General features: G+C 41.9%; 1 protein-coding gene across 2 annotated transcripts in view; it reads right to left on the reverse strand.

Annotated features, from left to right (window-relative positions):
• Window positions 1-2,810: 2,810 nt before the first annotated feature.
• ARRDC2 (arrestin domain containing 2) overlaps window positions 2,811-25,631 on the reverse strand; it is a 106,411-nt gene continuing 83,590 nt past the window's right edge. The window contains exons 1-8 of one of the 2 annotated variants that reach the window (XM_089668749.1): window positions 16,692-17,021; window positions 10,194-10,260; window positions 8,320-8,467; window positions 7,069-7,171; window positions 6,465-6,721; window positions 6,201-6,363; window positions 5,684-5,835; window positions 2,811-4,627 (exon numbers count right to left, since the gene is read on the reverse strand). In XM_089668749.1, coding sequence (XP_089524875.1) covers window positions 4,574-4,627; window positions 5,684-5,835; window positions 6,201-6,363; window positions 6,465-6,721; window positions 7,069-7,171; window positions 8,320-8,467; window positions 10,194-10,260; window positions 16,692-16,965 — 1,218 coding nt within the window. In that variant the 5' untranslated portion in view covers window positions 16,966-17,021 and the 3' untranslated portion in view covers window positions 2,811-4,573. Of the gene's footprint in view, window positions 4,628-5,683; window positions 5,836-6,200; window positions 6,364-6,464; window positions 6,722-7,068; window positions 7,172-8,319; window positions 8,468-10,193; window positions 10,261-16,691; window positions 17,022-25,631 lie in introns of those variants that run through there. The other variant, XM_089668750.1, reaches the window with a different exon arrangement.

A 25,631-nucleotide genomic window follows, 5' to 3' on the forward strand; every position in this document is an offset into this window, starting at 1 on the left:
AACGCGTAGGGGTGGGACTGTAACGTCACTCGGAGGGAGTCAGTTCGTTTGCCGGACCACGGTTACATACCTCCGACAGTCAGCGGAGGACTCGGTTCACATTGTGAGACGATTTTCTGAATACAACACATGTGAGTGTTATACTTTGAGTCAATAAAGCCGATCTTTATAAAAGATAAAACACCATGTCGAGATCTTTTTCCTATGTGGAGAGTCGCATGGAGATGAGAATATAGAGGAGTTGAATCCTCTGGAGAAGGGATCAATCCCACAGCACATATCGGTAATTACGGATATCTACTATCCCAAAGAAAGAGTTCTAATCAAGTAGGTTCCAAAGGAGGAGAACCAAAAGCACATATAGCCTAATTGCAGGCTTATAAGGAGGTGAGCGTACATCTGCACTAATGGGAGGATTCACAATCAGTCACGGATTTACATGCAATATGGATTGAAGATTAATTTTCAGCACAAAGTCACTTTTATTATATGGGACACTATCTTTACTGTTGCATTTATTTATATATTTATGCACATTGATTATTTGAATTTTTATAAGTATATTAATATTCATGTTTAATCACAGTTATTATTTTTAGTATTAATCATGGAGGTTTTTTAATTATTTAATTCAATATTTTTTGAGGGTATTTTTTATATATATATATATATACACAATTTTCATTTTTTGTATATGATTTTAAGGACAGAGATTAAGTGATTTAAATATATTAATTGGTGGTTTGGGAGCGCAACACTATATGATTTTATTCACATTTTTTTCACATTGGTAGTTATGTGTTAGATGTTTGCGATCCGATTACATAGAGGATATATATTTTATGGTGTACAATAGGGAGCCTTTTTTTCCTTTTTTTCTGTTTTCTGGCTCGCAAGATACTTTAAATATTTTAGGAACAACTGGTTTGCTGTAATTGCGCTTCAATCTGTTAATGTATTTAAAACTGCTAGTACAGACGATACTCCACTTCAATTTTGTTAATGCATTTAAAATTGCTAGTACATATAACACCCCCCCCCCCTTCCCAACTGACAATACTGCTGTTGAAAGGCATCTCTGTTGCTCCTTTAACCAGAGTGGGGGCACTCTAATATAGGAGATGTGTTACTGGCCAAGTCACCAACTGAAAACAGAGGGGAAAACCCTTATAAAGAAAAAAAACCCACACACTCTTATGCAGCCACCACATCTATTGTTTGGGAAGCTGCAACCTATTACAGTTGCAGATGTGTTAAATTTTTTTTTTTTTTTTGGAGTGTCCTGTACACTTTTCCTGAGTTATCTCAAGGAGTCAAATTAATCCTCCCAGTTCTCATCTTGAACAGAACAAATAAGCCTGGTACACCAAGGTAGTTTCCCCCCTCCCCCCATTCAACCCAGCAGGCTGAATGGGGGGGGAACCCTGAGAGGCTTGCTGTACTATGGGATACTAGTAATAGTGATCTCCCTGCTGAGCGATTGTATTCTGACAGGGGAGCGCTCCTCCCCAGGCCAGAACACACCAATGAATGCTCACAGTCATTGGCTGCAAGTGCTGATCGGATACTGATCAGCATGCCTGTTCAACAGAAAGCAGATAAGCTGCTGTACACACTGGCCAAATGACAATATTCAGTTCATGTGTACCAACCTTGACTCTTCTCTTCTCAAACAGATAGTAAGTAGTGTTAAAGACATGTGGCCAGGCTCACACCAATTTCCTGTAAAGTTCAGTCCACAAAATCCTGTGTGTTGTCAGCTCTCCACTGGCAATTAAGAACCAGGTGCATTTTTTTTTTTGGCAGAACAGGTATTTTTTTTCTATACGTGTAGGTTTGGTATAGGGACAAAACATGGGCAGATGTACAGGCATTGCAGAGATGTACTGCATGTTTCTTATTTATTTTGCCCTGACATACACAAAATTGCATGTTTGGGGTAATTAGCTGGATTTTTTTTTTATCTATAGTTAACTTTCATGCATTTCAACTGCTCCTAAAGAAAATTGCTGCTTGGAACATGTCATTGTTGGAGACCCAAACGATCGCACTCTGTGTAGAAGCAGCAGTACAACGCTTGAATGTGCTGCAGATACAGGCTGTACACAGTTATGCGCTGGGGTTACATAAAACACCCACACACTTACACAGCAAAGATGGCTAGTACCCTGAGCGTATATATTCCACTTTCATCTAGTGGTACCTCCTTGATAGCCAGTAGTCAATAGATACTGTATGATCACTTGTAAGTGGTGTTGAGGCCTAGAACTTCCTCCTTGCCAAAGTCTAGGTTCATACGTATGCAGGTTGTGTGAACTGTTTCCGCATTGTGTTGGGGGTTTTTTTTTTTTATATTGTTGCTAGGCAGATTTAAAAATGCAAAAATACACTACATGCTTTTCTGCAGCATTTCCAATGAAGTCTATAGAACCAAAAACACGTTCAGAAACATCCCTGACCTTTTAAAAAAAAAAAAAAAAAACCACACACCACACACACGGTGAAAACGTGGAGTTGTGAACATGTCCCATAGGAAATAATGTTAAAATGGACTGTACTGCATTTCTGCAGAACGCTTCAGGTGTTAACCTAGGGTAAAGCAGTATCCAGTTTACATGGTTATGCGTACAAAAAAAAAAAAATAAATTATTATATATATCAATTTTAATTAAAAAACAGTTTATTCATGCCCATTGAAAATTTTACAGGCATGATATAACAGCCAAAATATGAGGGTTTATGGACAGTGTACAAAATATCCAATGGTTAAATATAGACAAAGAATGTTTACCAACCAGTTGACTCATACATAGACCATGAATGTGTTTTATTAGAAAAAAAAAAAATGATAGAATATATTTTTATTTACACATTGGTCAGTACAAAAGCTTACAAAATTACATGACAAAAATGACAAACTCTGAAACGATGGCTACAAAATCTGTCTGCTGTGATATTTGGCAAAAATACTAGCAGAGCAGGATTCTGTAACATTTATTCAGCATCCATTCTACTTACTCCACTCTGGAATGATATCAGTCATTGACATGCATTAATCATTGCAGGTTTGTGAGACAGTGAAGATAATTTTACCCATATAAGCAGTATTCCCACACCGGTCCTTAATTACCATCAGTGGTTTTGTAACTATAGTTGGAGCACAATGTGGTAAAGCCAATTCCAACAATGTCTATGTAATGTACATAGAACATATACACCGTCAGTGGGCTTTAAGGACAGGTTTGGGAAACGCAACAAAAAAGGCAAATACAGCAAAAGCCATAATACAAGAGTAATTTTTAAACAGCAACATTTTAGAAAATATGTATTACTCAAATAGAAACATGAGGTCCAGTATGTTTAAGTGTAAAGGCACGTTAGCACCGTGACATGAGAAATCATAGGTAGATCAGTGATCTGCAATCCTGTCCAATAATACTGCAATGTGGTCAAAATTAGGAATTACTCTATTTAGTAACTTTTTTTTCCAGGAATCGCAAAAACCTGCCCCTTGAGATAACCCTGAAAAAAAGTGTGGTAAAGCATGGCTATTCAAAGCCTCCACTTCCAATCACAATCTTACTTGGAACCACCTCTTGGGCTGACTGCTGCCTTGAGGAGAAGCTGGAAATTTCAATTATGGAAAGTATGCATTTTGAATAAAAAACAAATTAACCTATATTAGTAATGCAGTTTAAACTATATTCCCTTTAAAAGAACTCTGTAAAGTTTTCATAAGGCCACTAAAACTGAGTAGACAGAAGCATACTGCAGGCATTTCGTATAGTGTCAGGCCAGGTGATGATTAATAAAAACAGAACTTTAGAAAAATACCAAGCAATTTCTGAAATCATACACCTATACACTCTGATTGTGGCTAAGCAGTGGCTTGTAATTGCAAGTTCTACACTGTATATAAAGCCTAACAGTGCTTAGAAGTCTACTATTAATTTTTTTTTTTTTTTTTTTCTTACTATAAAACTTACAACACTACAGTTGTGTATTCATTGAAAGGTACAGGAAGTGTCAATATGCAGCAATACTTTGGCACAACAAGATCAAATATCACTTGGGTCATGAATCAATCAAGAAAGTAAGCACATCCAACTAGTACTCCTCACATGAGTTGTTGGGCATTAGCTGTATAAATCTATAAAAATGTAAGAAACGATATGCCTCTGTGCAGTAATATTCACATCTTAGTATCAATAAGATCATATTGTAGCCCTCTTTTAGATACAATTTCTTTTCAAAACATTATAACTGTGCAATGACGTTCCTGATATGCACAACACCACAATGAGAAGACTCTTGTTCCCTGGTGTTCAGAAACACTCCAAGACATTTGCCATATCCTCAATGGTTCTTGATTTTTGGTTTCCACATAAATTATGTCTCAGCAAGAGGATCTACTCCGTCCCTCTCCTTAGAGATGGTCTCCAGTCCCTCATCCCCATCTTTGGTACAGCGCAAACCGTTACTGTTTGCTAAATGCAAGGGACACATTCAGTCTTTAGCAAGAATTATCTGCTTTCAGTGAAATGTAGAAGTCAGGATTCTTGATAGTCATCCTTCAACATGTCATGCAACGTGGACGGATTTCTGCTGCAGGTGGGTTAGGATCAACCTGAAAATACAGTAAAAATATGCGTGACAATGAGCCTTTGGGAATAAACATTTAGAGTGGAACTTCACTCTATAAATCAACACTTGTAATCCTTATGCTGCTAGCATTTGTAAATAGATCGGAAAGTATCATTTACTGGTTTTAAACTTTACATTTATTCAGTTACTTCCTGGTTTTCATGCCTAGCCAAATACATCCCAGGAGTCTTCAGGAGAGGTTGGCTAAGCCAAGTATACCCTATTTCAGTATGCCTGAGCTAAGGGCAGATGGATTCTAGAACGTAAATGCGACAATCATCTTCCCTTAACTCAAGACTGCCGCAGCCAGAAATGCTAGAGGGTGTTTTTCAAAGTGATTTATCAGCAAAAAGCCCCCCCTTTACCTTCAAGTATTCTAAGGTTATAAAAAAAAAAAAAAAAACCCACACAGAACTCTCCACACACATCACCCTTCTGTGAAGCAGTGTCCCCCCCCCCCCCCTTAATACTTAAGCCCCATTGCGATCCAGCAATGTACATTAGATCCTCAGCTCTCTAGGGTCGCTCCCTCTTCATTAGCTGAGACAGCAACAGTAGCCATTGGCTCCCGCTGTCAAATCACAACCAACAAGGAGAGAGCAGGGCAGAGCCACACTCCGCATGTGGACAGACAGTAGCAGCTTGGGGAGCGAGCTTGTTCCCAAGCAAGCTGCTTGCTATGGGGGTACTAGGAAGGAGGGAGGGGCCTGGAGCATCCAAGAAGAGGGACTGGGGCAGCTTTGTGCAAAACCATTGCACAGCGCAGGCAAGTATGACTTTTTTTGTTTAAAACAAGCCTTTAATTTATCTTTAAAATTGGTATGGAGCAAGTGTTTAATAGAATTGAAACTGAATTTCAAGCATAAAGGCCAAATACACCATTGAAATACATACTAGCAGTTTTATATTACTTTTCAGCAGGTGACTTGGGGGTTTATGCTATCTTCATGCCTATTTTTTTTTTGTTGGGAGAAAAAAAACCCCCAAAAAAACCAAACACCCACCACAAGTTTTTTTTTTTTTTTACTGTAGTGTTTACCTCTGAATACAGTGGAGGGGGCCTGTTCCTGAACTCCTGAATGTAGGCATAAAATGGCCCGTCTAGGATACAACCCATACTGGCACGACGCGGAGGGGAAAGACCGTTTTGAACCTCTTCTTCAGAAACTACTGAGGAGTATTCAGGAGGCGCTGAGTAAGGAAAGATACCAGAGATTAGAATGCTACGGCAGTTGCCTTAATGAATACACACACACACACACACACACACACACACACACACACACACACACACACACACACCAGAATAAGGTATTGGCCTTAGAGTAAGGGCCTGTATTGACAGACTGGGTTTGTAGCGATAGCATCAGTTTGAGACACTTATCTGCCAGCAAATCAATTCTGAATGCATCCTTCTGACCTGTATTTGACCTGCTCCAAGAGGATTTTGCATACTATAGACTTTAGAGGAACACAGAATCTGCCTGAAGCAACCAAAACACTAACACATGCTCTTACAAGACACCAAAAAGGACCAAGATTGCTCAGATACTTACGCTCAGGTTGTTCTGGAACAGTTCCATGTAGCCAGTCAAGATGGACACTGTACTGACTGCCCACACTCGATGTTCTGCTTCCAAATGGATGAAGTGGAATGGTGCCAATCACCAGTGGGAGCTCCAAGAGCAGCTTTGAGCAACCAGGGATCTCTACACACATCTACAAATGTAAGCAGATCAACAAAGTTATACTTTATACAAAAATTACTATCCTATTCCCCATACCAAAGTGGCAAGATCATTTTGTCTCATGAAGATTACCTTCAAAGCATATTCAACACGAATAATGCGACACTGAAGGATGGAAGGGCCAAGTGGCGGTATTTTTAGAGCCCGTCCATGCCAGGTCTCTCTTTTCCCTGCAGATATAGAGTCTCCAGCCAGCGTAGCTACCACAGATTTCTTCTGTTTCAAGGTACCACGAGCAATAAAAGTCTGCGACTGGATGATGGCTGCTTTAGGCACCACATTGCGACTGGTGCAATTGTCAATCTCTGCAAAGATGGGTATGACTTCACCTATGGGTTAGGTTGGAGAAAATCAGCTTTCAGTGCTAACATTTTTTTCAGATCCAATGTATGCCTATAAACAAACAAGTACATTTTAAAGAAACATACAAGAGTGTGATATTTAATCAAAATGCGAGTTGACAGAATACATAGGCTCCTGTTGAACTCCTCAGGGGAACACTAGCTGTTTGGCTGTCATGCTGATCCTTTAGGGCAGTACCTGAAAAGTACTAATGCATGACAGCCAGGTGTTGGATAGCATATTTAAAAAAAAGATAGCATTGGCCACTCTAGCATTTTTCTCAGTCCAGGATTCCTTTAAATGCAAATAACGGCAGGTTGATAAACTCACTCACCAGGGGTATATCCCTTTCTGTCAATCTTCGCAGTGACAGACACCTGCCCCAGGTTACAGTACCAGGCATGTGCAATCTTTTCTTTGGTACCAGCTTGAGGAGCCTAGGAAAGGAAAGAAAAGAAAAAAAAAAAAAAAAAAGTTTGAGATTTTCCTCATAGCAATCTAAACCAATTCATTAATACATAGTTCACTATTCTGTCTCCAAATATAACAAAGTTCACATGGTCATCTGGATAAAGTGAATCTTTCCAAACAGGAACACAGACTATAAAAATCTAAGGTTTCTAATCTGCCACGCTCCATTAAAAATTTAAGTTCTACCTTTAGATATACTTTACCCTTTGAAAGATGCTATTGCCCAATGACTGGAAGTTGTGCCATTTCTAAAAAGGTACAATACATTTGTGCAACACAATGATTTCCTGACCCAGAATTAAATAAGACTTTCAGGAGTCGACAGTGGTAGAGAACACGGACACTACAGTAACACATTTTGTGGGAATTCAACTGCGTTAAACCACTTTCCCATCTTAGAAACTATCAAAAAGAGCAAGTCAACTTAGAGTGGTAGTAAATGTTAGGAAAAAAAAAAAAAAAAAAAGACATCCTCCTGTAAAGTAATATTCTAATGTGCTAGTACACATCCCCTACTAGCACATTATGAAATATTTAATGTGAAATGAAGCCCTCCAGCGGCACACTGTCACCACCAACAGGGCTTCCATCTTCATCAGGTCTTCCTTTCTGGGTTTGCTGGCTCAGCCATTAAAAGGCCAGCCGCGATAATGTCACTCTCATGGCATAGAGTTCTGAAGGGACACCATGAGTAAGCCATTCCTTTACAGCGCATGCCCTGATGAGGTCATCGGCTACAGAAACAGGAAATATCTCCTAACCAGTGCACGTTTAGGAAATTCTTTGTACCTACAGGCAAGCTTCATTATAAGCTTACCTGTAGGTACAAGTAAACATGACCAGTTTTGTTGAAATCAGGGTTTCAACAGAAACGGTCTCTGTAGGTTGGCTTGATCCATGAATCTGTTTTGTGCAACATAAACCTGGTTCTTCAATTTGCCTGTGCAGGACCAGCATAAGCCTACAAAAGTAAATGCCAAATTTTGCAAGGATCAAATCTAGAAATGATAGATCAAGTTTTTATTTAATTGACACAATCAATTTTTGCAGGCCCTTTTTAGCATAGAGTTCCAGGAAAGCTGGCATCCAATGCACTTTACAAAGCATGTCTTACCAGCAAATCAGGTGTGTTGATATCAATGGGTTCAAGCACAGTAAACTCTTTCTTCGCTTTTTTAACTGTGGACCATGGACGGTGCAGCTTTGCTTTGACCCAGTAGCGAACACAACCATGCTTGCCTTCAAAAGAGGTCACCAAATTCCTGTAAGAAATGTCAGGCTTAGGTTATCATTTAAGCCAAACCAAATGTTAGTGGTTATATCATCCTAGATCTGCTTTAGCAACTACATACAGATCTTACCCTGGGCAAAAGTCCTTAACAGTATACCTACTCAAGTCCTATAAAAATCTACAAAAAGTACCACTCTCCAAGAGAAGCAGAGCTTTTAACCACTTCCATAGCAGGGAAATACCTGCACATTGCTGGACTTTGTGGTTGTACCAGCATGTAACAGGCATCACCCCGGTACAGTTTTTTTTTTTTTTTTTAAATATATAGAGACGGCAGTCAGCCCTCTTGTACAAGCAATCAGAGTGACTACTAGCCTTTTACTGCTTGTACAAATCCCAAAGGGGTCTGAGATCCTGATCCCTTCATAAAAATCCCTGCCACATGTCTATTGCTTTCACAGGGGTTGTTTAAATTCTTTGTGAAAGCAATAAAAAGAAAAACAAAAAAAACAAAAAAAAAAAAAAAAACACACCACACACACCAACCTAACATCCACCGACCCCCCCCCCCCCCCCCAGTGTGTTTGAGGCGAGCGCACATGTCATGTAAGGCATCACTGCTATCATCAGGTCATGGGCAGTAATTCTAGCACTAGACATGCATAGAAAAAAAAATTGTGTTATGCATTAGGTTTTTTGCGGTGAAATTCAAAAAAGTGCATTTCCCCCCAAAAAATTGCATTTGAAAACCACTGCAAATACTGCTTGACAAAGGGGGGGGGAGCAAGCTGAAGTTAGAGGCTTCTTTCTGGTAACGAGACCATGCAACTCATTTTTGTTCAAGTATCGTCATATTGTGATCCTTGAAACAACCACATCCTCTTTCCAGAACAGCTGGTTTGGTATCAAGAGATCCCCAAATGTTCTACTTCTTAATAAAATGATTGAACAGTACTGACGGCTTTAGATAGCTTTTTAGATCCTTCCCACGGCTCCCCTTCCCATCTTTAAAAAGTTCCATTACATTGTTACCCAGGTGTTTTGACAGTTCTTTTCTGCTCCCCATGGCTCAGTATCTAGCCTGCTCAGTGCATCCACATGACAGCTAACAAACACATTGACTATTTATACAGACACTAGTTGCAATTTAAAAAGCTACAAACTTGAGAAATTATTCTTTAATTGCCATTTTAACCTGTGTCACATTGTGGGGTTGATCAACCCATTAGATTTCTATTTTCTACATATGGCCAAAAGAAATGCATCTCAACATAAGTAAATGCCTTGTGAATTATACCATTTAAAATTACATGCATTTAGAAATGCATATAATTTCATGCCTTTGAATGTGGTCCTAAAAGGCAACTTTAGGAGGGGAAAAAACCCCAAAAACAAACAAAAAAAAAAAAAAAAAAAAAAACACCTTCCACAACTTTATTACATGCTGATCCTACCAGGAGATCTGACAGACTGCCTCATGACATTTTTTATTTTACCCAAGCTTGCACTTTAAGGCATCTAGCTACAGCAGAACAAGTACTAGCAGCCTTTTATACACTATACCAGAATTCGCTAATCCAAAAAACACAGGATCAACACCATCATTGCAGATTGCTTGTTTGTCATGGCTTGTGCCAAAAGCTAGCTAAGCCTGCAATGAAATACTGGTACAAACTGAAAAACTTAGAGCACAGATCAGAAAATGACCAAAGCTAAATGTTATTACTGTGCTTGTAAAGGGTGACGTTTATACTCACTCAGGCAGCTGAAAGGTGAAAGGAAACTCGTGTCTTCCTGCTGGCAGAACATTAAGCGTGCCATTGTCTGTAGGAGAAGAAGAATGAAAAAAATACATGTAATTCGGTAATGCAAGACAAGGATCTAGCAATATTTCCTGCTGAAAATTCAGCTTCTCTGCTACTTTATTTTCCGTCCCCCCCAAAAAAAAAATACAATAAAAAGAGAAGTATGTAGAAGGTACTTTAAATTTGTGGTTAGTCACATGTGAGACATTTAAAAGGCACAGAGTAAAAGGAAAACCACAGACTTTAGAAGTACTGCAACATTTAGTTTAGAACAGTAACATTTAGTTCAGCCAGAATGCAGTGCTACATTAGATCACGCCACCGAACACCACTTTCGAAGTTTGTTCTAATGCCTTACAAAAAAGGTAGCAGCAAGAACACTGTACTGTGGGCTCCAGGTTCTTTTTAAGGATTCATGCACGCTGGGACTTTTTGAACATGCTTCTCCTGTTCATTTTGGTGGCCAGAATATATGTTCTATTGTAGCCAATAAAATAAAGAAACACTAGCACTAAACGTGTCTTGTGTTTAGACATGTTTAGACACATTTAGATGAATCAAGCATTTTCTGCCCCAAAGCTCCTCTTTTGAATGCGATTTTGGTGCATTCAGATCTCTGCCCCTAAACTCCTCTAAAAGCCTATGTGTGCATAGGCTAACAGATGGGCGTTAAGGGTGCATGAGATGTAATTCATCACCCCCACTAGTTTACTGGGAGCACACACAGGAAAATTTATTATTTGATCCCCTGCAGATTTTGTAAGTTTGCTCACTTACAAAGAAATGAAGGGTAAATCATTTTTATCATAAGTATATTTTAAATGATAGACAGAATATCAACCACACACACACTAATTCTGGCTCTCACAGACTGGCTATAGTGCATAGATTAGTCCTGTCAATGTATATAAAAAGACACCTGTCCACAGAATCTTTCTTGGGCACCACCATGGGCAAGAAAAGCTGTCAAAAGACATTAGGAAGGAGACAACTGTTGGAGTGATTATGCGCAACTGGAAGAAATACAAAATAACCATCAATCGCCCTCAGGGTGGAGCTCCATGCAAGATTTCATCTCATGGGGTTAGGATGATGAGAAAATTAAAGGATCAGCCCAGAACTACACGGAAGTAGCTTGTGAATGATCTCAAGGCAGTTGGGACCACAGTCAGACAAACCATTAACAAAACAAAACGCCGCCATGGATTGAAATCCACAAGGTCCCTCTCAAGAAAGCACATGTACAGGCCTGTCTGAAGTTTGCCATTGAACATCTAAAATGATTAAGAGAAGGATTGGAAGAAATTGCTGTGGTCAGATTATACCAAAAATGAGCTCTTTGGCATTAACTCAACTTGCCATGTTTGGAGGAAGAAAAATGCTATGACCCTAAGAACACCATCCCTACAGTCAAGCACAGAGGTGGAAACATTATACGTTTGGGCCATTTCTCTGCTAATGGTACAGGCAGACTTTGCCACATATCGTAAAATCTTGTATGAGAACTTTCTTCCCTTAACCAGAACACTGAAGATGGGTTGTGGATGGGTCTTCCAGCATGACAATGACCCAAAACATACCGGCCATGGAACAAAGGAGAGGCTCATGAAGCACATTAAGGTCATGAAGTGGTCCTGTCCAGTCTCACACACCTTAATCCTATTGAAAACTTATGGAGGGAGCTGAAACTTCGAGTTGCCAAGCAACAGCCAAGAAACCTTAAGGATTTAAAAAAGATCTGTAAAGAAGAATGGACCAAAAACCCTCCTGAGATGTATGCAAACCTAGTAACCAACTACAAGAAACATCTTCTGTGCTTGCCAACAAGGGTTTCTCTCCCAAGTACTGTATTTTCCGGCGTATAAGACGACCCCCTACTTTTCCTGTTAAAATGTAGTGTTTAGGTTATACTCGCCGTATAAGACTACCCCTCTTCCAATGCACACCAGTGGGAAGAATCGTGCCCCATCATTGGTGTTAGTGGGAGGAATAGTGTCCCATCATTGGTATTAATGGGAGGAATCGCGCCCCATCATTGGTGTCAGTGGGGGGTGGAATAGCGCCCCATCATTGGTGTCAGTGGGGGGGGTGGAATAGTGCCCCATCATTGGTGTCAGTGGGGGGGGGGTGGAATAGTGCCCCATCATTGGTGTCAGTGGGGGGGGGGGGGGTGGAATAGTGCCCCATCATTGGTGTCAGTGGGGGGGGGGGGGTGGAATAGTGCCCCATCATTGGTGTCAGGGGGGGGGGGGGTGGAATAGTGCCCCATCATTGGTGTCAGGGGGGGGGGGGTGGAATAGTGCCCCATCATTGGTGTCAGTGGGGGGGGGGGTGGAATAGTGCCCCATCATTGGTGTCAGTGGGGGGGGGGGGGTGGAATAGTGCCCCATCATTGGTGTCAGTGGGGGGGGGGGGGGGGTGGAATAGTGCCCCATCATTGGTGTCAGTGGGGGGGGGGGTGGAATAGTGCCCCATCATTGGTGTCAGTGGGGGGGGGGGTGGAATAGTGCCCCATCATTGGTGTCAGTGGGGGGGGGGGGTGGAATAGTGCCCCATCATTGGTGTCAGTGGGGGGGGGGGGTGGAATAGTGCCCCATCATTGGTGTCAGTGGGGGGGGGGGTGGAATAGTGCCCCATCATTGGTGCCAGTGGGGGGGGGTGGAATAGTGCCCCATCATTGGTGTCAGTGGGGGGGGGGGTGGAATAGTGCCCCATCATTGGTGTCAGTGGGGGGGGGGGGGGGAGGTATAATGCCCCATCGTTGGTGTCAGTGGGGGGGAGGTATAGTGCCCCATCGTTGGTGTCAGTGGGGGGTGAGGGGGTGGGGGGGAGAAGAGGAAAAGTTGCTTGGGAATCAAATACTTATTTTACTCATTGAACTGCAACTAAATTTATACCCTTTGTACCATACATTTTTATGGGTTTTTTGGTTGATATTCTGTCCCTATCATTTAAAACCTATGATAAAAATTATAGACCCTTCATTTCTTTGGAAGTGGGCCAACTTACAAAATCTGTAGGGGGATCAAATAATTATTTTCCCCCACTGTAGGCATTTATTTTCTGCTTTAACGTGCGTTTGTGAAGCACGTCTGAGGCTGGCTTCATTCATGGTTCCATGTGTGATGCAGCGCCCGTAGTAATGGACACATGTAGGTGTGAATGGGCCAATAAAAATTTCCCTCACAAAACTACAGTGCATAGAGGTCAATAACCACATTAGAAACAATAGTTTTCAGGGCCAGTTCACACCAGAACATTAAACCCATGTTTTGTGCAGGTTTCCTGCAACTTCTCCAAAAAACACTGTAGTTGCGATCTACATCAGGTGTCAATATTAAGTTAACGACACCCCAAACGCAGGTTGCAAACACAGTGTTTGACTGCACCAGATTGCATGGTACAGAAGTACCATGCAATCCGGTTGCAGGGAGTTTCGAAAACAAATGCATGCACTACCTTTGGTAAAGTGCAATTTTAGCCCATTCAAAATGAGAGAGCTGAAATTGCACTGCACAGAATAGCATAAGAATCGCACAGAAATGCGCCGCACACTCCTGTGCGATTCCCAGTGTGTGCCAGCCCTCAATTTAAAAATCTTAGCCCCCCAAGCAAGCACCTACTCTATTACAGGACCTTCTATAGGCCCGTTAATTTAATCAACACTTTACATATATACTGTACATTCACATTAGTTCCTGTCCTCAAGGAGCTTAAAATCTAAGGTCCCCAACTCATTTTCATACATACTAGCCCCAACTCACACTTGAGCTAAGCATGTATTAGTCAATTGAGTTTTTCCATCATGTTTTTAGGTGTCAAGTGCCACTTTTTTTTTTGGGGGGGGGGGGGGCAGAGAATATTTGGCCCCAGAGACTTGTTATGGGAGCATTCAAAAAAAAAAAAAAAAAAAAAAAAAAAAAAAAAGCGCACAACACGTTTTGTGCTTTTTTTTCATGCTCCTGTGGCCGGCCAGTTCTGGGAGAGCATCATATGACGTCCTCCCAGAACAAGCTCTTCTGCGCACCCCCGGGGTGCGCACCCAATGATCTCCGTGATAGCGGTGTCCTAAGGACCCAGCTGATCACGTGATGTGGTAAAAGACCAATCACAGCAGCCTTTTACCACGTGATCAGCCGTGTCCAATGACAGAGCGTGAGGAAAGTACTGCTGAGAACTGGCAGTTCTCACGAGTTCTGACGAGCAGGGATAGGCACCGATCACCAGGGCACGGATAATCAGCGCCCTGATGATTGGTGCCCAGCAGTGCCACCCACCTGTGCCCAGCAGTGCCACCCATCTGTGCCACCCAGCAGTTGCGCCAGTCAGTGCCCAGCAGTTGCGCCAGTCAGTGCCACCTCATTAGTGCTGCCCATCCGTGCCACTTCATCAACGCACATCAGTGTAGGAGAAAAATTACCTGAACTTTTTCTTCAAATTTTTTGCTCTTTTTTTGTCTACAGCGCAAAAAAGTAAAAAAATACCTAGTGGCATGTAAATACCACTAAAAGAAAGCTCTATTTGTGAGAAAAATTATAAAAATTTGATATGGGTACAGTGTTGCATGACCGCGCAATTGTCATTTGAAATGCGACAGCACTGAAAGCTGAAAATTGGCCTGGTAAGGAAGGGGGTATAAGTCCCCGGTAGGTTAAAAGGTAGCTCATGCACCTTTTGCAATTTCAGACATTGCATTACAGCCACCTGATGCTCATATGTGAACAGGGACAGTTTAGATGCAAAGGATCTGGCTTGCTGAGCGTTTCAAGCCACAAAATGCCCAGGCGTGAACAGGGGCTTAATCTGCCACTGTCCATATGGTGACTTTGATATGTTCTACTTGCTGGAGGGATACAAACACTCTCATATTGTAGAAAGTATACAAGAATGCATAAACACACTAATATGTGTCCACATACCAAGAATCTTCTGTCCCTGCACACACACAAGTGTTACATAGCACAACACTGCAGACGTGTTTGATCGCACACAATCAGAAGTACACGGAACAGATCATTAAAAAAGGTTCTGAGCCCAGGGGCAGTCTAGGACACAGGTTGGCACTGTGTAGTTGAACTGGGGACAGTCCGGGAATGCCAGCCAAGTCCACGAGCTGCTTTTCCGCAAGTGGCAGCAGTTTGCCAGTCACAGGGAGCCTTGTTTACATCGGACCTGCGCTCATCCAGCAGCCCTGAAATCCTTATCCTCGTCATACTTTAATCTTATCAAATCAAGAGTTGTTGGAGAGACAGGAAACTTTCTGTTAAACATCTGTGCAGCATTACCCTTACAGTGCATATTATTGAGGAACATGTTTACACTATTCCAAATCAAAAAGGAGAACCACAGACACTTTTTTAGATTTGGATGGTGAGGTGAGTGGTTAGAACCCCTTTCAGGTTTTTATTGCTGCCTGTTTCTCCAATAGAAGGATTTACTCTAAGGGCTCAAGCACATTGGCGGCAGCCCTTATTGCCCCTCTAAAAAACGATCTGTGGTAGACCGCTTTTCAGAGGCCAGTTAACAGGCAGCTGGGAGGTGGTAGGTCACCTCTTTTACCCTGAAAAACCCAATGCACAAGACTACAACGCATCCCCATTTACTTGAACAGGTAATATTTGGTGAAGGTACTGCCGACGATTGTGACAGGGTTATAATTTTTGCTGCAGCCACAAAGCTATGTTAGGTTAAGGGGTGGTTACAAAACTGCAGCTCAACCGCCCATTTACTGCCCCAGGCAATGTGAATGAGCTTCAAATGTCCTGATCGCCAGGAATTAAAGTGACAGGAAATTCAAAGTTTTGACCAGAACAAGAATGGAGGGGGAAGTCTCCCAATGGGGACGCTAGGCCCCGTGGCAACCAACGGCTGCTCCCAATGGGGACCCTAGGCCCCGTGGCAACCAACGGCTGCTCCCAATGGGGACCCTAGGCCCCGTGGCAACCAACGGCTGCTCCCAATGGGGGACACTTGGCCCCATGACAACCAACAACTTCTTCCAATGGGGGCAAAAGGTCCTGTGACAACTAAGATCTTCCTCCAATAGGGACACTAGGTCCCATGATAACCAAGGGCTTATTTACAGAGTCGTTCTTGACCTTACAGCACCCAGATCAGCAAATTTCTGGAGCAGATACAGGTAGCTCATACAAATTAAAAACAAGCTGGCCACATGCAATCAATGTAAATGCTCAAGGTACAATTACATATGGAGCAGAGTCAGGATGTCATTGATATGTACACAAACACCTGGCCACACCTGCCGCACAAATACACTGATCTGGATGCTGTACAAATGAGACCTACAGTTAGAAAACTCTCCCTTCACTTCCGGTTGAGTCTACAGGACCGGAAGTGAAGGGAAATGTCTCTAACAAGTCACACTAGAGGCAGCAGTTGTAACCCTCTCCTCTGTCGGGAGACTCTGGTAGAGGTGATGTGTGCTCTCACCTGTGCTTAGTAGCGTCTCCCTCAGGTTGACGTACTCCACCTCATCACTGTAGTTCTGGGTGTATGCCGTGCTGGAGCCTGCACTCCGGGACTCGGTCCAGTGCACCTTAGCATAGCCCCCTGCGTGCAGCTTCACTGACTCCACCTTAGTGTCGGCCAGCAGCTCCAGAAGCACCTTCCCGGACACCGTGTCCCCGCTGCTGAACACTGGAGCAACGTCATCCTCGGGGGACTCCAGCACCACCAGCAACTTCTTCACCCTGTCAAAGATCATCCTGAACCAACAAAAAAAAACCTACAGTCTGCTATGTCTAAAACTGCAGTAGTGCCTGACACTAACTTCGCTTTTATAGTGAAAGTTGCTCAGAGGGCGCGGCTTAGAAAAGCAACAGAAGCGTCACAGCCAATAGCAACCCTTGCCAGCCATGGCATGCACGAAGTGGGCGCGGCCAGTTTGCGCACACCCAGTTCCAGGAGAGAGAAACTTCAAGTCGCCTTGTGCAAAACAAGCTCAATGCGCATGCGTCACGGCCAGGTATACCCCTGTGTGAGACACACCCGGCGCTTAGAGGAGTGATTAGTGTAGCTTAGGGAGAGGCTCTGCCTACGGCTCACTGATGCATAGCATGCAGCTCGGAGAAGCTTGGGAAGGAAATAGGTCAGCTGACAGAGGGTGCTGCAACTCTGTGCAACGGAGAGAAGGGGAATCCCCATGTCCGCCTGAAACCACAGGATAGCAAACGGTGCTTTCCTGCTTTGTCTCCAGTCAGGGCAATGTGGGGGGAGGACAGTGTGAGCTCAGCACAGCTATTCCCAGACAGGACTGGCTTTCCAGGAAGAGGAGCTCAGGGCTTCATGTCACAGGGAAGTAAACAGTCTGAGCTCATCCCATCCCCCACAGAGGAGGTTAGAGAGGGAGTCTCATCATCCACAACTACATGGACCTTGCTGTCTTCTTTACTCCCTGCACACAATACTATTTATTTATTTCAGGTACTTATATAGCGCTGTCAATTGTAAGCAGCGCTTTACACATATATATTGTACATTCACATCAGTCCCTAACCCTCAAGGGGCGTACAATCTAACTTACATTCATACATACATACACATACGAGGGGCAATTTAGACAGGATCCAATTAACCTACCAGCATGTCTTTGGCGTGTGGGAGGAAGCCCACGCAGGCACAGGGAGAACATGCAAACTCTAGGCAGGTAGTGCTATGGTTGGGATTCAAACCAACGATCCTAGTACTGCCAGGCAGAAGTGCTAAACACACACCTCTAAAGTTTGGTATACACTTTGAGGTTTTGGTCGGTCCCCCCCCCAATTAAACCAGCATGTTGAATGAAAAACTCAGATTGTGTGGATGCAAGGATCTCTCCTACTGCACTATTGTGCTCTGACAGCAAGGATTCCCCTTCTGACAGAATATGCTGATCAGCGTGCTGCAGTGGCTGATTGAATGCTGGCTTCCCAGCAGGACCGTTCAGCCGAAGCCACTCTAACGATCTATTAACTTCTGTTTTACAGAGAGAGGTATACACAGATTGAAATTCAGCTGGATTCTTCAGTAATTTTGAGAAGTGTACACCCAGTAAAAGAAAGACCATCTCTCCATTGGGACTTATGCAGGCCATAGACGGTTCGTTTATCGGCCGATTTTTCATCAAAGAATAATCGGCTGATTTTTGCACTGTTAGTGGGGCAATGGCATCGGCCGATTTTTGCGGTTTCTCCTCAATTCGTTTATCGGTCATGCTGGAAAATTCGTGAAAAACGTCCGATTTTCGCAATTATTGGTAGCAACATCAGTTTACAGAACGAAGAATGTTTAGTTTTTTTGGATGAATAAACGAACAGTCTATGGCATGAATTTTTCTCTCTGTCCCTCTTTAGTTACATAATTAGTCTGGCTGAAAAAAGACAAATAAGTCCATCCAGTTTGACCATTAAAAAATATATATATAATCCTATACCCACAGTTGATCCAGAGTTGTTACTTGCTACTCTTTTTGGCTTGGTGTATATCAGGGAGTACTTGCAGTTTTACAGAAGAGACATGTGCCATGCAAAGTACCATAATGCCTTACTGACTGATGGGTATGAAAAGGTGGGTGTTCTGAAAGGACATGGCTTATTATCACACACTTTTTCACATCTCCCAGCATTAGCTGCAAAGTAAGTTTACGCTAAAAGACCTCTTTCTGCCAGACACCGATAGCAGGTATGAACGGGTTGCACATACAGGGGTTGGACAGAAATATGGAAACGCTACATGATTTGCAGGTGTGAAATTTACAACGTTTTGCGTTGAAAGCGGAAGTGATGTAACATTCTTTTGCATCCACTGTGTGATGAGACACCAAGCTAACTGGTAGGAAGTCTCACTTTTGTCAATCACTGCATGTGTTGCTAGTAATACGGAGTCATGTCTGAGCTTCAAAGAGGAGAGCAAATTAATGGTGGCCGCTTAGCTGGTGCCTCTGTGACTGAAGTTGCCAATTTATTTGTGGTGTTGCAAAGTACAGTATCGAAGGTTATGACAGCATGTACAGTTTCTAAGAAAACATAGTATGATAGGCATAAGGAAACAGCTGACAGATCGCAATCTCAGTCTAACAAAAAATTTATTCATAAAAGCTGTGTGGAGGGAACTCCATAAGCAAAACATTCAGGGGCGAGCTGCATTGCCAAACCACTAGTGACCAATACTATTGCTCAGAAGAGGAGAAAGTGGTGCAACACCCATAAATCGCACGCCATCAATCAATAGAAGACTGCAATATAGTACTTGAGCTTCACACTGCTCCCAACCACCGGATGTGTGTACATGTGGCGAAAACCATCCCAAGCTTACGACCAGGACTGTCTTGTGCCAACAGTAAAGCATGGTGGCGGTACAATCATGGTTTGGGCAACCAAATCTTGGTATTCTGCAGGCCCCATCATCACCTTGAAAGTTAGAGTCACTGCCAGTTAATTTGTACAAATTTTGGCCAACCCTGTGCACCCCATGGTGCACACATTTTTTCCCAAAGACAGCGTGCCATTTATCAAGACAATGCTCGGATTCACATAGCCGATGTTGTCAAATCGTGGTTTGATGAGCATGCAGACGAAGTCTCACACCTTCCCTAGGTGCCACAGTTGCTGGACCTCCGTATTATAGAGCCACTATGGTCAATTTTGAAGAACAGGGTTTGGCCTTGTTTTCCACCTTTGGTATCTCTGCAAGAACTGGAATAGTTTTTGCATGAAGAGTGGTATCAGATTCCATTATCCACCATCCAAGAATTCAGGCAGTCTTGGATGCCAAAGGCGGTTCAACACCATATTCAATAATGACTTTGTTCTTTTACGTGCGGTTTCTGTAATTTTGTCCAACTGTAGCTGTACTGTGCCCAGCATGTGTCGCTGATTGTGAATCTCACTCCATTTCTAAACGTTGAAGCATTTCCACTCAAGGCTACAAGTCCAACCTAGTAGTACTAGCCCTCCACTGAATGTATACATGTCTAAAAAAACAAATGTATTATTTAAAAGTGAAAACTGCAGCAAGAATCCTTGCCCCCACCCGGTATTAAAAAAAAAAAAACTATACAAACCTTTTACTTTATCTTCTAGCTGACCTTATGACATACCAGCTGCCTCTTTGTCCTCTCTCCCACTCCCTGTCTGCTTTATTCAGATGGGGTCATAAAGGTCTTTCAATTAGAGAAAAATTTTGAAAGCCCAGAGCTCCTGTGCTTTCACTTTAGAAAACTGATGGGTGGGACGTTCATTAAATGATGCAAATAGAAAAAAAGTTACATAAAACATTTAACATAAACTTAAAAAATGTACAATAAAATTGACCCCAAAACATTTTAAATTCCTCTTTGAGATTGTGGCTATGTATGTAGAATATGGTTGCAGAAAACTGAACATAAATCACTCTACAGATATGCACAACATTTGGACTCGGATTATGTTCTGAAAATATTAAACAATACCAACACACTTGCCAGCACTTTTTTTTTGCAAAGTTTACAGCTGCTAAATAGTAATATCACATGTCTATCGAAAAATACAAATGCTCCAAATGAAATCTGACAATTTGCATTTTGTTTGGTTTCTATTCACAGGAAACCGTTCCTAATATTAGGAAAGAACGCAAAGTGCCTGCCTGTACATGAGTATTATAATGCTAAAATAAGAGTTTTAGTAGTGCAATGGGCACATGACAGTTCATATCCTTGAAGAAAAGCATCTACAGTATTGAATTGAAAGCAACAGGTCAAAGCAGTAAATATCTATACACTGACGTGCACATTCTGCACATGTCTGCTTCTTTATAGCTTACACAGAAGAGTGGTGATTTCATATGCATCAGCAATATGAATAATAAATATGCACTGCTTTATATAATAATGCATTAGAGTATAAAGCTCTCCTGTAATCCATTGTGAAACATTGCCCTAAAAGGAGAGTCTTGTAATTAAGATGAGTCATTGCTGCTCTTTTTTCCTCTACATGGCAACTGGTCTTGTATCTGCTCCCTCCTGGAGTTTTCTGCAGACAGCCTGTAGTAGGTGGAATTCTTTGGTTCCTCTGCACAGGCTATGAGCAGAACAATGATGATGTCACTGCTACATTTACTAGATAATATGTGGGTTTGCAAAGACCTTTTTTGCACACAAAGCGGAGTTGTATCCATTGTGGTTATTGAGTAATATATTTAAATTAAAAAATAAAATGACTAGCTAACTGCCTAATAGTTCTTATGATATCATGGACATTTACCTATGTGGATGCAGCATAGATCTGATGCTGCATCTATCCCCCACTTGCTCTAAGGGTGAGAACTGAGCAATCAGACACCGTTGATCGCTCAGTTCTCCTTGCCGCTCTGAGCAGAGAGTGGTGACGGTCAGTCACCATTGTCTTTCCTGTCCCCTCCCCAGTGCTCATTGGAGCACTGGGCTGTGAAGAGGGCAGGAGCAGCTGGCTCAGGCTCCTAGTGACTCAAAGAGAGGCTGATCCCGATGCCGTTTCAGACATATGGGTGGATCCTGACTTTAAAGTCAGGATCTTTCCCCAGCCTGGACCAGTTGAGTGACATCAGCCAACACTGGACTTTAGCACGCTGTCGGCTGAAAACAGCTTTGGCTGTACTCTTTAAGTGCTCAGGAGGAGAGGTAGACAAAACACTACTAGTTACCAATGGTGATGGAGAGTGCATTTTAATGAAGACTAGCACTATGAGAAGGAGCAGTATAGCGGACAAAAACAAGGTTTGCCTATGGAATTAGCACTATATTTGTACAAAACTCTTTATAAAAACAAGGCTTTTAATAAGAGACAGATACATACAGTCAGGTCCATAAATATTGGGACATCGGCACAATTCTAACATTTTTGGCTCTATACACCACCACAATGGATTTGAAATGAAACGAACAAGATGTGCTTTAACTGCAGACTGTCAGCTTTAATTTTAGGGTATTTACATCCAAATCAGGTGAAAGGTGTAGGAATTACAACAGTTAGCATATGTGCCTCTCACTTGTTAAGGAACCAAAAGTAATGGGACAGAATGATAATCATAAATCAAACTTTCACTTTTTAATACTTGGTTGCAAATCCTTTGCAGTCAATTACAGCCTGAAGTCTGGAACGCATAGACATCACCAGACGCTGGGTTTCGTCCCTGGTGATGCTCTGCCAGGCCTCTACTGCAACTGTCTTCAGTTCCTTCTTGTTTTTGGGGCATTTTCCCTTCAGTTTTGTCTTCAGCAAGTGAAAAGCATGCTCAAATCAGATTCAGGTCAGGTGATTGACTTGGCCATTGCATAACATTCCACTTCTTTCCCTTAAAAAACTCTTTGGTTGCTTTTGCAGTATGCTTTGGGTCATTGTCCATCTGCACTGTGAAGCGGCGTCCAATGAGTTGTGAAGCATTTGGCTGAATATGAGCAGATAATATTGCCCGAAAAACTTCAGAATTCATCCTGCTGCTTTTGTCAGCAGTCTCATCATCAATAAATACAAGAGAACCAGTTCCATTGGCAGCCATACATGCCCACGCCATGACACTACCACCACCATGCTTCACTGATGAGGTGGTATGCTTAGGATCATGAGCAGTTCCTTTCCTTCTCCATACTCTTCTCTTCCCATCACTCTGGTACAAGTTGATCTTGGTCTCATCTGTCCATAGGATGTTGTTCCAGAACTGTGAAGGCTTTTTAGATGTCGTTTGGCAAACTCTAATCTGGTGTTCATGTTTTTGAGGCTCACCAATGGTTTACATCTTGTGGTGAACCCTCTGTATTCACTCTGGTGAAGTCTTCTCTTGATTGTTGACTTTGACACACATACACCTACCTCCTGGAGAGTGTTCTTGATCTGGCCAACTGTTGTGAAGGGTGTTTTCTTCAACAGGGAAAGAATTCTTCGGTCATCCACCACAGTTGTTTTCCGTGGTCTTCCAGGTCTTTTGGTGTTGCTGAGCTCACCGGTGCGTTCCTTCTTTTTAAGAATGTTCCAAACAGTTGTTTTGGCCACGCCTAATGTTTTTGCTATCTCTCTGATGGGTTTGTTTTGTTTTTTCAGCCTAATGATGGCTTGCTTCACTGATAGTGACAGCTCTTTGGATCTCATCTTGGGAGTTGACAGCAACAGATTCCAAATGCAAATAGCACACTTGAAATGAACTCTGGACCTTTTATCTGCTCATTGTAATTGGGATAATGAGGGAATAACACAAATCTGGCCATGGAACAGCTGAGAAGCCATTTGTCCCATTACTTTTGGTCCCTTATAAGTGGGAGGCACATATGCAAACTGTTGTAATTCCTACACTGTTCACCTGATTTGGATGTAAATACCCTCAAATTAAAGCTGACAGTCTGCAGTTAAAGCACATCTTGTTAGTTTCATTTCAAATCCATTGTGGTGGTATATAGATCCAAAAATGTTAGAATTGTGTCAATGTCCCAATATTTATGGACTTGACTGTAGATCGATCCAGAGATAGATACTAGTAGTATAGTATAGATATTGTGCCTTTGGTTTTATTGTCCACCATATACAGTACTCCACATAAATGAGTACACCCCAACAGATTTGTCAGAAAACCTTTACTCGCCTTTCAGAATCAACAATTTCTATGGGACACTATACTACAAAATACTCCCACAAATGCAGGTCATTGATTGCAAAGAAGTTAATTTGCATACACAAAGAAGTATTTTTCCTAACATTAGTTTCAAAGCTATGTTGCAAAAATGTATAGGTGGGTCTAAATATTCATTAAAACAGGTGTCCAGCAGGCAGTTTATTATTAAAGGGTGTTACTCAACGAAAAAAAAAAAAAAACCCTTCTCATTTCATGCTGTCAGCAATGGCACCACATAGAAGAGAATTGTCACAAGGAGAAAGAAAATTCCTTACCCAAGAAAGGTGAAGGCTACAAGAAGATCAGCAAAGCTTTATCAGTCAGATTTTTGTATCACTTTTGCTACAGTATTCTAACAAAAGATGGAATTGTAAGAGGTCCAGGCTGTCCATGCAAGTTAACACCTCAACAGGAGCGTCTTCTGAAAAAGTAAGTCACCATGCAAGATCACTGCAGTTAGCTAAAGAAGTAGAAAGCTAAACTGGAGTTACTGTTTCCCGTGACACAATATGGTGTACACTGCAGAGGAATGGGACGCATGGGTGTCATCCATGAAGGAAGCCTCTCCTAAAGCCAATGCACAAAAAAGCACACCTAGAATTTGCCAGGGCCCATGCTAAAAAGAAGACTACTAAGACTCTTTACTCTGGAGTGATGAGACCAAAATAAATGTTTTTGGAACTGATTGCTTCAAAACTGTATGGTGTTGCAAAGGAGGAGTATAAAGAAAAATGCATGGTGCCTACAGTGAAACATGGTAGTAGCAGTGTCCTTTTGTGGGGCTCCACGAGTGCTGCTGGTGTCGGGGAGCTGCATTTCATTAATGGTATCATGAATTCACAGATGCACTGATCTATATTGAAAAGAACATGCTACCATCACTCCATGCCCTTAGTCGTCGTGCACTTTTCCAACATGACAATGATCCAAAACACACAAAAGGCCACTGTTCAGTTGACAAGTACGTCTCCTGCTCTGAACCTAATCAAACATCTATGGAGAATTCTGAAGAGATAAGTTGAGCGTCACTTTCCAGCCAGCATACAGGCTCTAAAAGGTCATTCCTAAAGAATAGAAAAAAGATAGATGCTGCAATATGTCGCCAACTTGTTCATTCCATGCCAAGACGACATGGTGCTGTCCTTACAAATCATGGAGGTTATACAAAGTACTAAATGTAGTAGATTTTGTTGTGGGGTGTATTCATTTTTGCAACAAAATTTGGGTAAAACTGAGGATTTTGTAATCCAAGTTATATTTTTAACTTTACTTTCATGTAATGAGCTAAACAGTCTATAAAACTCAGTTTTGTCAAAATTTGGGAAATTGTTCTTGTGTTCATTGAGATAATGATTAAAATCTTACTTTTCTACAGGGGTGTACTCATTTATGCTGAGCACTGTATGACCAGTACATAATTTGCAACAGGATTTATTGGCTTCTTGATTTTTTTTTTTTTTGGGAAGTATCTACTGAAAGTTCTTCCTGTTTACAGTGTATCCATGTCATCAGTAAGGCTTTCATGTTTCTGTGGTTTGTACAGGATTATGTAAGAATTAGTTCGGGTAGGTGTTGGATAGCTGCCATTTCAATAAAGGCCCTTTTGTATGAATTTAAATTTTTCCTCCATGAATCTCACCTGGAATAAAATGACTGCAAGGCGCAATTACCATTTCCTTGAAGAGCTATATATAGAAGCACAAAGACCTGAGCTGTATTATATTAACACTGAAGTTGTGTCTTTAATGACTCATGTTATAGGTCATCATCATTGTG

This window comes from Staurois parvus, unplaced genomic scaffold (assembly GCF_062004578.1).
Source record: "Staurois parvus isolate SC_StPar_1 unplaced genomic scaffold, SC_StPar_1.0 ptg000062l, whole genome shotgun sequence".
NCBI classification, from domain to species: domain Eukaryota; kingdom Metazoa; phylum Chordata; class Amphibia; order Anura; family Ranidae; genus Staurois; species Staurois parvus.